The 12,377-nt window shown below is 36.8% G+C and overlaps 1 protein-coding gene across 1 annotated transcript in view; it reads right to left on the bottom strand.

The window, feature by feature from the left end:
• LOC127423673 (protein shisa-9-like) overlaps positions 1-3,872 on the bottom strand; it is a 39,391-nt gene extending 35,519 nt beyond the window's left edge. Inside the window, exons 1-2 of the mRNA XM_051668189.1 lie at positions 3,737-3,872; positions 2,686-3,292 (exon numbers count right to left, since the gene is read on the bottom strand). Coding sequence (XP_051524149.1) covers positions 2,686-3,245 — 560 coding nt within the window. The 5' untranslated portion in view covers positions 3,246-3,292; positions 3,737-3,872. The remainder of the gene's footprint in view (positions 1-2,685; positions 3,293-3,736) is intronic.
• Between the last annotated feature and the right edge of the window lie 8,505 nt (positions 3,873-12,377).

The following is a 12,377-nucleotide window of genomic DNA, read 5'->3' as shown; positions in this document are numbered from 1 at the left end:
GCTATATTTTTGACTAGGTAGCGGCGTAGCGTTGACAAAAGCTACACCGCTACATCATGCCTTGAACCCAGTGTTTACTAATGCCAGTTTGAAATCAGAAATAAAGATGTCTGATCACAAATGAATCGCTCATTTGAGTCGGTTCTTTACAATGAATTGGTCACATGTGATAGGAAAATGGTCTGAATCGGTTCGCAATTCAAACTAAATTACTCAGAAAGCTTGCGCTCGCGCTGCTGAATCATTTGTGCACGCTCTCACTTGTCAACAAGCTCATGGAATATTTAATAACATGGCAAATAAAGATAACGCTGGTTGCAGTGGCTAACGCTGGTTGCACAGGATCTACAATCAATCAATGGAAACCAAACCTGCAAATACTTCCTATCGTTTTCCAGTGATGAAGAAAGTCTTTATTAAGTTGAATACATGTGCAGCTTGTGAACAACTTCTGCAGGTAAAGACATTTTCCAACTAAAAGAGTATCAAAACACTTATTAGCCTACAAGAAAACCATGACATTACCATGTTTTTTGGACATGTACCATTACCTCGGAGCACCATGTTAATACAATAGTATATGAATATGGTAATCATGTATCAATTTACCATGGTAGTAAGATGTATTCTTTGAAGTACTTTGAAGCACCATGCAAGTACAGAATGGTGCATAAATATGATAAATGTATATCAAAGTATCATGGTATTATCATCTGATACATCAGAAATCACATTGTTATTGCACAGATGTGCTCTCTCACACACACACACACACACACACAAGGAATTTGGCCTCTTATCAAAAGCTTCCAGTACATACAGTAATACAACAGCTAGACACAGAATTACAGGATAAGATGAATAGTATACTGTATGTACGCAGAGTTTTTATACAGAAATGTGCAAATGAAATTACGTTTAAATTGGTATGGGTTTGTGAAGGTAGTAGTATAAATATAAAAAATTACATTTAAAAATAGTGATTTTTCATATTGAACACGTGTTTGTAGATATAGTAGTATAAATATGAAAACTAAAATGTAACAATCAGTGATTTTACATGTTGAACACATGGGTTTGCATAGGTAGCATGTCTAAATATGAATTTACATGTTTGGGTTTTTATGTGCACATACGTATTGCACCTACTGTATACTTGTATACTGTATTGCACTAAACTGTAATATACTGTACCATGGCTTTGATAGATGTCAAGTGAATACGTCTTTTAGGTGCTTTGTCTATACAAGATGCTCTGTGCATCTGCGGTTAAAAAAATGAAGTAGTTTAAATGTAACAGGCTACTTTTGGTGTGTAGCTTGTAGTGTAACTTACTACTTTTTCTTAAGTGTAGCTTTTAGCAGCCAAGTGCATTCACTCTAAATGTGAGCTAAAGTTCAGTTTCAGGCTGCAGATGATGTTTGAACCACTCAACATGTTTGACAGACATGGGACAATGGTAATCAGTACATAGATTCAGAATTTATGATGTATAATTTTATTTGAACATGGTTGGCAGTGATTGGATTATGCTGGCCATTACTTTTAATTAGAATTAATTAATTTCTTATGTAATGTCTTTAACATCTCAAAAACATGAATAATCAACACTCCTGGAAACATAAACAATTTGATTAAAAAAATCTGATTTCTATAGCTTGGTATAATTTAAAGTTGCACAACGTAGTCCTGCTGTCTGCATATGTGGACATAACATTTTTTTTAAAATGTTTTTAGGTGCTTCTAGTTACAAATCAAAAAGGAAATGGAAAATGCACACAGCAGTCATGCTTGGGTCTAAGGAAGTTATGGTAGTTAATGCAATGATGATATGAATATTAAAATAATCTAAGGACAACACCACACATTTCCTTTCATTTATTTCTCTTATGGAGATAACTGTTACAATTACAAAGAGACACCATTCATTTTATTGGCTTTTGCCTGGGCTGGATGCTGCACTGGTTACTTGCTTTGTACGTGGTGTAGATAGAGATGAAGTTGAATCACCAAAATATCTATGTCCAAATTGGTTTTGGTAAACCATACTCTCTCCAATACACTCTGAATACATTAACACACCTTACAAAAGTTTTTAGCTTTGTTCCAGACTCTAGTGAGCTGCCTACCTAGACAGCATAGACAAACTCCCAAAGCAAAGACAAAAGGTAGGCAACATAGTAATGCCTTCTATGATGCCTTATTTTGGCCAAAATCTAAGGCAGCACACCATGTATCCTTCATTGAGAAGGCAATCACAAAATGTATTGCAACTGGATCAGTGAACAAAATTGGTCCAAAGTGGCAATTAGAGAGAAATTTCCATTATAATTACACTTCTATTTCATTCAGTATTGTTAAAATATAGTTAAATCTAATTAACTATTTGGACTATTTCACCCCATATTTGTGTAGTGTGTATTTTTATGTTTATTAGGGTATTGTGTTATTAGCTTAGCAACATGCTAATGTCAATCTCTGGAATCAAACTTTGGAATCAGTTGTGTGTTGAGTGTCCTGTGCGCTTCACTTGAGGAGTGCTATTTGTGTGGCACGTGTTGCTGCCTATGAAGACCGTTCCAAATCAGTCAGTTTAGTAAGAATGCTACCTTAGAAGAAGCATGACACCTATGTAGGCAACAAGGCAGCTCGCTAAGTTTTAGAAGAGAGCTGATATCTACTCACCTTGAGTTACTGAGGTCATTCTGGCCTCCACGGCTCTTCTCCAGCCCCAGTTTCGTGAAGATTCCCACTAGGACCATGATGGCTACCACACCACAGATGATGTACACTATCATGTGTGTGCGATCCCGCTCATGGTCTGGCTGCACCTCAGTGTTGGTGGCCACAGGTTTTCCAGTGTTGGCCCAACCGGGAGTATCATAGTTGGAGCAAGAGGTCTGGTCCAGTCGTTGTTGACGGAACTGGCAGCAGAACCGGTAGAAACAGGTGCCACAACAGTACAGGAAAATACCTGCATTACAATTAAAGGGAGGGTCCCACTGGCCCATCACATCGTAATAACCTTGGCAACGGGTGCCAGTGGGTGGCACAGTATCCTCCTCCGCCTCTGCAGGTGTGGTCAAAGTTAGAGGCCCCTCTGATGTCACAGAAATCAACAAAGGATCTATGGTCTGATTAGCTGTTTGGATATCCATCTCAGTTGTAGTCTCTTCCTGTGCTTTAGTGGCAAATCCCAGAATGGCAGTGAGCAGAAGGTGCAGTAAAAAATTATTTACTGCCATGCTTCAGTCGACACACTGTGCCCACTGATTTAACTGAGTGAAGATACCTAAATATTAAATAAATACATATTTAATCAATATTAAAAGAAAAATACTTGAAAGTGTTGTTTAATTTTAACATTTGAATGTTATCACACAACTACTGCTGTGATTTAAAAACTTTAATTTTAAATTCTATAATTTGAATAAGAATTATTTAGGGATTATAAATAAATAGAATATATATATATATCAAATTAAATATATTCAAAAACTATTACTTGAAAGTGTATGTTTTGGAATGTTTAGAATGTGCATGTTTTTAGCTTTAAATTTCCTTTAGAGCATGAAAAATGTATGGTTAACAAACTGAAATAATATTTAAGCACTTCTACAATAAAAAAAACTGCTACAAAACATTTCTTAAAATGCAGTTTCACAGTTTTTGCTAAAAAAATAAAAATAAAAAATAAAAAGAAGAAGAAGAAAAGAAAAAGAAAAAAAAGCATTACCTTTGTCCTTTGAGAGAGGAAAAAATTGCTTGGGCATTTGTTGTCAAGCTTTGGTTCTGACCAGATATGCAATTCATTTTACATTTCCCATCACTGCAGTGAAACACTTATTCTCAGTGCTGATAAGTAGTAAACCTCCCTTGTTTTTACTTTCCTTTTTACCTCTGTCAATATCCACTAATTCGGCATAAAAATTCCTTGCCTCTGCAGAGCACAGCAGGTAAGCCAACAGACAGTTGTTTTAATCCACAGTGATGCACTCAGAGTGGCATCTCTGAGCCTTGTGAAGAGCAACAGTTCAGGATTCAAATTAAAACTCCTCCCATCCGATCTGAGCATATCACAGAAAGAGAGAGAGAGAGAGAGAGAGAGAGAGAGAGAGAGAGAGAGAGAGAGAGAGAGAGAGCGAGGAGGTGGGGGCCATTATTTCCATATAGTTGCTAATTAGTATGAAGGGAGAGAAGTGACACTACTCTACTGAAGGTCTGTCTTTAACATGATTGTGTTTATATGTAAGTGAGTGTGAATTAGGACAATTAAGGGTTTATTGGCCAGAATCTGTTATTGTGTATGGTTATTATGTTGTATACCAAAAACCTTAATGTACTGTACTACTTTGCAAAAAATGGTCCAGCTGCAATAGAAGGTATAAGCATTGATATCACCATAATCAATTTTTAACAGCATGTCTTGGATGTCTAAAGGCTCTGTCACATGGCCTCTCTGTTGGTAGTGCTTTGTATATTGGAAGTGAAATGGAGTAGTAAAATCATGGTTATTTTTTGTAAGGATGGTTAGGTTTAGGGTTAGGGGTTGTTGTTGGTTGTCTGTGGGATTCTAAATAAACACAATAAACATGTTGCTGTGATGCTCCTATACTGTTAGTATTTAATTAGGGGTGCAAATATTATCTGACACTGTTTGCACTGGGGTGCAAACAGCATCTTCCATTATTTTTACCAGGGTTGGGGTGCAAATAATATTTGTCACTATTTGCATTGGGGTGGAAATAGTATAGATCTACCTTTATTTGCACCAGGGTGCAAATAGCATCTGCCTAACTTAAGTAATCTTGAACAACAGGCATTAAGAAAAACACATTTATGGGGTATTATAAATGTGTGTCTGTGCACTGCACGATTAAGTCTCACATTTTGATGCCAAAATCTCCTTAAAATCCAAATCCCATCGGCCAACACCACCCCTGTCCATCAGCACATTAGACTTCACCATGTTTTTTTTAACAATTCCCCAGCAAATAACGAAAGAGGGAAAACGATTTTGTAAGTATGGATAGAAAATGCCTAAATGACCACGGTCAAAAATATATCAATGCAATCAAACCAAATATTTAAATAATTTGTGTGAAAACTCTTCTGGTTGTTGCAGTTTTTTCTGTCCTCTGCAACTCCCTTCGTCTATTCTCCAGATACAGCGCAAAAACTGACAGACTCTAAAAAGATTTGTGTCTTTGATCCACACTCTACACAGGGAGGTTAAGATGTGACAAACACAGCCTGCAGTTCTGAGGACAGGAAGGAGAACAGGATGGATGAAGCATCTCACAGAACTCTTTGGTCCTCTCTAACTAATTCTTGCTCTCCCTCTTTCATCTACATTTTCCATTGCAGTGTGTCCTTTTTTAAGAACAGAAAGGATTTCATGTCATGACTTTAAAGTCAAAATACAAGTATACAACTTCTATTTCATTTAAGTTATTGTCCTACTTTCTTCTTCATCATTAAAATGAATTCTTTGTGACTCTGTTTCCCTCATTAATCAGACTCTAATTTGTCATATCTCATATCTAAACCTATGGATTTAGGCCCTTTTTAAATCTAGTCGTTCAGATATTCCCGTGAGACAGATCAGAGTCTTAAATACGTCTCCTGTAACCGCTTGTGATCGGATTTCGAGGGGAGTGTCTCTGATTTCGTGACTAAATCACTTATATTTCCAGTTACATTTAGAATTGATTTTAAAGTAATATTTCTCGTTTATAAATCACTCAATGGCCTAGGACCTAAATACATTGCAGATATGCTCGTTGAATGTAGTAAACCTATCAGACCTCTAAGATCATTAGGATCAAGTCAGTTAGAAATTCCAAGGGTTCACTCAAAACATAGTGAGACAGCGTTTAGCTATTATGCCAGCTGCAGCTGGAACCAGCTTCCAGAAGAGGTCAGGTGTGCTCCAACAGTAGCCACATTCAAATCCAGACTGAAAACACATCTGTTTAACTGTGCATTTATTCACTGAGCACTGTGCTGCACTTACTGATTGCACCGCATCATTTTATTTCTGTATTCTTTTTCTTTATTATCCTTTTTAATAATTTTTAAATAAATGTTATTACTTTTTATTCTTAATTGGTTTTAATATTAATTTATCTTGTATTTTCTAAATATTTTTTATGTAAAGCACTTTGAATTGCCATTATGTATGAAATGTGGTATATAAATAAACTTGCCTTGCCTTGCCTTACTACCAGGGCCATACCAAGTTAATCTGGGCCCCATGACTTTATATTGCTCTGGGCCCCTTTCCTATTAAAAAATAGAGTTTAACATTTTTTGTGGGGCCCCCTGTAACTTTGGGCTCCTAGAGTCGTTGCCACCTTTCACCCCACTAGCTTCGGCCCTGCTTACTACTATCAGCATGTCACTGAAAACATCTAAAGTCTTATGGATGTGTCTTTCCAAACTTTTCTATTGGGCATTATTTTAAAATTGCACATAATCAGCAAAGTTTAAAACCCTTGTTATAAAATGGATAGTTCCGACTCTAAATTCTGATTGCCATTGTAAAATGATCATAAACGCACACCTTTAAGTGCACATTTTATATTAACACAGCAAGTTGCTAGGTTGCTTGCCAACCACAAACTACTACAATTAGGATAGTGAACTACAGTATATAGAGCTATTTAGCCGTGACATCAATTTGTAGGCGAACCTGGGAGTTTAATTCGCCATGAATTCCCTCTGGATTTTCCTATGGGTTTTTATAATAAGGTTTTTGAACTTGTGTAAAATAAGGTCTGTGGTAAACATTACTTGACAATACATGGATGTGGACGTGGATTTGAAGCCTTCAGGTGTGTTTTTTTAAAAGTATGTAATTCAATACGACTTCAAAATTCACATTTGAGGTATGACGGTGTGTAATTTATGTCCACGTATCATCAAGTAATGTTTACCACAGACCAAGAGTCAAGGGAGGCGGAGCCAGGGAGCTGACTCGTTAACCGTGGCAGGCGTGGGCGCTTGCTTGTTAACCATGGCAGGTGTGGGCGCTGGCTCATTAACTGTGGCAGGCATGGGCGCTGACTTGTTAACCATGGCAGGCTTGGAGGGAGGAGCCGTGGAAGGCTTGGAGGAAGGAGCCGTGGATGGCTTGGGAGCATCCACTGTGGGAGGAGATTCTAGGTCCTCATCCTCCACACCTACAGTGAAAGGTGAGCCGCAAAGTTGTAAAGCCACATCCACGAATTCGAGTAGCGTCCAGTGAGGATCCGTTGGAGGCATTAGCTCCTTTAGTGCACTATTAAGACCAGTCCTGATGAAAATCACCAGAAAGTGGTCATTAAAGTGCACTAAATTCGGCAGTTGTAAAAACTCACAGACGTGATCCTCAACTGGACGGTCCCCTTGCTTGAGGAGGAGGAGTCAGGCGCCAGCAGGCATATCCATCTTGTTTGGTCAGTTCTTCTGTAACGTTGGGTACTTGGAGTGGAAGAGAGGAGACGCAGGTGTAAATACTTTAAACTTTTAATAACAATTGCTGGAGTGGAACAAACAATAAAGCTAAACATCATAACATTACACAACATAACACTTCAAGGACTGAAAATGGATGGGTCAGTTCTTCTGTAACGTTGGGTAACAGGGAGAGGAAGAGAGGAGTTGCAAGGGTAACTTAAGATATTTAATAATAGACGCTGGAGTGGAAGATATCAAACAAGGGATCAATACATCGAAACAACACTGCAATACAAGAACTGACAGGGAATGAACAAAACAGGTGGGTATTTATACAAACAAAGACAGATGATGGAATGGAGGACAGGTGAGGATGATTGGAAACAGATGGAAGTGATGAGGGCAGTGCACTATGGGAAATGTAGTCCAGGGGAAAACTTCAAAATAAGAGTTCTTGGGAAACATGAGGGAGACAGATTGTGACAGTGACGCACATACATAGTTCAAAGCACAGTGTAAACTACACACACACACATCCAGTTTCCAGTATCATCCTGCACTGAAATTCACATAGCCGGAAACGCATCTAAACGGTCAAACACGTCCATGCAGTGCATGTTTTCATACACCAACAATTAAAAATAGCGCAGATGGGCAAAAGAACGCGTCTATGATGTGTTTGTGCTCAAACAGTAAGAGGCAGCAGTTTAAAAGTGGTGCGAGATATGTATCTATGTATCAAGTGGTCAAAGACATCTGTCTGTGCATGTTTAAATACAAAAATAATTGAAAATAGTCCAGATGGGTCCCCCTTGGTGTTCAGGAATAGTTAGGCCACAGTAGGCCTTGTTTGTCCTTCACTCTCAGTTTACAAACTGAAGCACCAGTGTGCGGGTCCAATGGTACGATGATATGAAGTAGGCATTGATATTTTTGAGCTGTAGAGGCGGTCATGAATTAATGAGCCCCCTAGTGACATAGGGTAGTCTCGGAAGTAGAGGACGAGGCGTTTTTGCAGCTTGGTTTCAATAAATGCTTTTATTACATAGGGGATTCATGTTTGAGTTCCGAAATTTACAGTATGTTTTTATAGTAGAAAAACCTCTTAAATGTCAAAATATTTGATTCCTCATGATATGACCCTTTTAAGTGATTGGATCAAAATACTTTTTTGGACCCCATTTATACCTGTATTCATCTTTATCCAGTCGCCGATCCTAGGGTACCGATACTATCGGAAACATCATGCCGACTTCACATATGATCATTTTGTCACAGGTGGAGTGGCTGGGCTTTAAAAAGGCAAAAGACAAGGAGCGAACTTTAAGACAGCCAAAAATGACCAGTTAATGAAAGATGAGGGTACATAGACTAAAAAGAGCTGTGGATGAGAGCAGAAAACATGACCTGTGTGAGAGTCTGCTCTGACCTGCTTGTGAGAGCATGTTTCACATGTTCATCTGAATATGAGTCTGAATAATCCCCCCAATTTAATGTTTATCCTGAGGTAGATCCTGTAACGCCTTTGGTTCTCTGTGTGGAAGATAAATGTACCCTCTCATCAGAATACATTGCTATTTTGAGGTGAACAGTGCGTATGTTAGGGGTAATGGTTCTGCATATTTCATCTTGCCTTTTATTCATTCACTTAAGGGGTGCTTTGAATATTATTTTTCTCTGTGCAATTTTGTTCTTGAAACAAGGACAGCATTTTACTTTCAAATCGTTCTATATTCACTCTTGTTTTGTGTTCACAGGTTACGTTCCTCTTTGTCCTTTCTTTGTGAGTCTAGCAATCTTGGTCTTCATGCCTCACTCATGCACAAATAACTCAGTTCTACGCTTATATCAGGATCTTCTTTATCCTTATTTTCAAACTATTGAAGTCTTTTTAGTGTTATTTATTTCTTTATCTTTGGCAACCTCCCTTTTTGTAAAAAAAAAATATGAAAAGACACAGCAGTTTTGCTGTGCTTGAAATTAATACCATTAGATGCAAGTTTTTGGATGTGTTTGCTGAAGCGTGAAATCTAGCCTTGACAGTCAGATATTAGGAAGTATTAACAGATAAAGCACCCTCCTCTATATATGTTTAGTTATAAGATGGAACAAGACTGAATAAAATGAAAGGAATGGGATGAGATCAGACTATTTAAAAGAGGAGGAAGATATACACTTCGATGAAAGAATGAAGGAATGGAGGAGTTGATATATGTATAGATGGGAGGAGCGATGATCTGTGGTTTCTTTGTTTATAACCAAGACAGCACTCCTTTTTATAGGTTTTATTTTTACTACAATAAATGTGTGAGGACATAAAAGGGATGTAGCTGCAATGCGATTAACATTATAATTATATGCAGGTGTTTTTTGAGTCCCAAAGGGCTTTTATGACATTTTGGAAAGAAATCCCTTTGCATAAATACTGCAAATTGTAACCCTACATTCTCATACTTTTTGCAATTGAATCTTCTCTGATGCTGTAGACATATGACATATATAAGAAAGTGAATAACGATTTCTTGGGAGTGCTGAGCAGTTTACACAACCATTACTTTTCATTGCTATTCCAATACTCTGTAACAGATCAGTTTACCATAAGTACAAAATGTGATGAATGCTATCTGTAACATGCATTTCTTTCATCTCCCAAATCACATGTTGCCGTTTCTCTACTCTTTACTCTGTATAAACCAACTGAATAGTTCCCAAAGAGAGTAAAAGAATATAATATGTAGTGGCAACTACTACAAAGAATTTAGCAATGCTGAAATAAAATGGAATGGAAAAGCTAAATACAAAATTATACATGTTGATTATAATATTAAAATGCCTTTATTAAAATAGAGCAATTACATTTAAACCCACAATCCACACCCTGCAATCGAGTGTTTTACATGCACATCAATAGGCAGGTAACTACCAAAAATAAGCTTATTCAAAAGGTCAGACAATGCAAGAAAACTGTGTTTACATGATATTTAAAAGCATTGGGTTATTCTTTGGGCTTACATGCACACTGTAAAAAATAAAAAGTTGATTAAACTTAAAAAAATAAAATAAAGTGGGGCATCTGTGACCAAACTGAGCATGCTCAAAATCCTGTAAGCTCAACCATCACCAACAAATTTGACATTGTATGTGCTCACTGTTGTCAAGTTGTTCTGACTTAAATGGCATGAAAGTTGACTTTATTGTTTGTTGCAAGTAATCTCAACTTTTTAAACATTTAAATAAACATTTAGATTTTGGATAAAAAATTTTTTTAAAAAATGTACAGTACAATGCAAAATCGGTGTAATGGCAAAAAATCTATGTGTGCCAATCATTTTTTGCTTAAACCGTTTATGACCTTTACCCAGTAAAATAATATTTATTTAGATGTAAGCTTGCGATGCTTTTGGGAAATGGAGCCCAGGTCAGAGTTAACTGCTCAACGAAAACCTCATTTGATTGGTTACTAGAAGCAGGTAGACCCGCTGTCCCCCTCGCCCTTGCAAAACTCTTTTCAGTGTTAAATTTCATGCAAAAAGTGTGAGCACAAACACAAATCATTTGAACTTTTTCAATAGTTTATTTTACACATATAGACTGATTCTGCATGGTCAGTCAGTTTCAGCATGACACCCTTTGACATCCTTTCTTTGTTTGCATACCGTTTAGGTGCAAAAACAGTGCCAAAAGTGTAAACGCGAAAAAAAGGAAATCAGAAGAATACACACCAAATTTATTTTGTGTTAATATGAAATAACAGATTCTCAACACATGAATTACACTTATGGAAAGCATTAAAGTATTGCTAATATATTTTTTTCTTTGATTTACACCTTTACAAAATGTTCTGTGCGCATGCAATGTATTTTTACTTACTTTGCACATGCACATAATTTATGCCTATGCCTTCTCCAGAGAGCACCAGTAGAGGTACCACCCAACACCCTAAGCAACTTTGGTTGGTATTATATTTTGATTACAAAAAAATAAATTTTCACATCTCACAGATCAAGTGAACAGAATGTCCTTTCATCCCACAGTGCTAGCTGTCCCCACACCTCTGTCAAGTTCTCTTTGAAAAGAAAGAAAGAAAGAAAGAAAGAAAGAAAGAAAGAAAGAAAGAAGAAAAAGAAATAAACAAAAAGAGAGAGCGAAAGAAAGAAAAAGAGAGAAAAAAAGAAAAAGAGAGAAAGAATGGAAAAAAGAGAAAAAGAAATGGAAAAAGAAAAAGAAAGAAAAAAGAGAAAAGGAAAAAAGAGAAAAAATGAAAAAAGACAGAAGCAAAACAAGAAAGAAAGAAAGAAAGAAAGAAAGAAAGTTAGGAAAGAAATAAATGTTTGCATTGTTGATGACTAAATCAGCCATGCGTCTTTATAAATTCTCGGGTGAGTTGTGTGTATTTTAATGTCTCATGATACAGTCAGTTCTCAGTAGGCTCTCTGTCAAACCTGACCTTTACCGACTGAAAAGAGATGCAAATAGCCAGTCACTCCACTGTGCTGAGTTCTTTATTATTGTAAATTGGTTTCGAAGCACCTGGATCCATTGAGAAAACCTGTCTGCTGGCAAAGATATTTGTGAGTTAGGTTTCCTTTTTTAGCCAACTGTGATTTAACCATTTCTTTGAACCTTCATATAGATAAGTCTAAAATCTTGGTGACAGTTCACAAATAGAAAGATTACAGCAAATATGAGAGTGGTTTAATAATGGATGCGCTGCATCAGCAAGTTTATTTTAGTTTTGGCCTGTAAGCAAATAATGATTTAAAAATCCAGCTGATGTTATTATTCAAGTGGAACAAATATACTGAAATCTTGGGATTTCTATGCTTGGGGTTTCTCCTATTATCGTAATAGTTTAAGAACTAGATTTAAACCTCACAAAGATTCAAAGGTTCAAAGGTTTTCGTACTTGAGTCATTTCTTTATCTCCCTGTCTGAAA

The sequence above is a fragment of the Myxocyprinus asiaticus genome, chromosome 32 (assembly GCF_019703515.2).
Source record: "Myxocyprinus asiaticus isolate MX2 ecotype Aquarium Trade chromosome 32, UBuf_Myxa_2, whole genome shotgun sequence".
Lineage (NCBI taxonomy): Eukaryota > Metazoa > Chordata > Actinopteri > Cypriniformes > Catostomidae > Myxocyprinus > Myxocyprinus asiaticus.
This window is presented reverse-complemented; position numbering and strand designations above follow the sequence as displayed.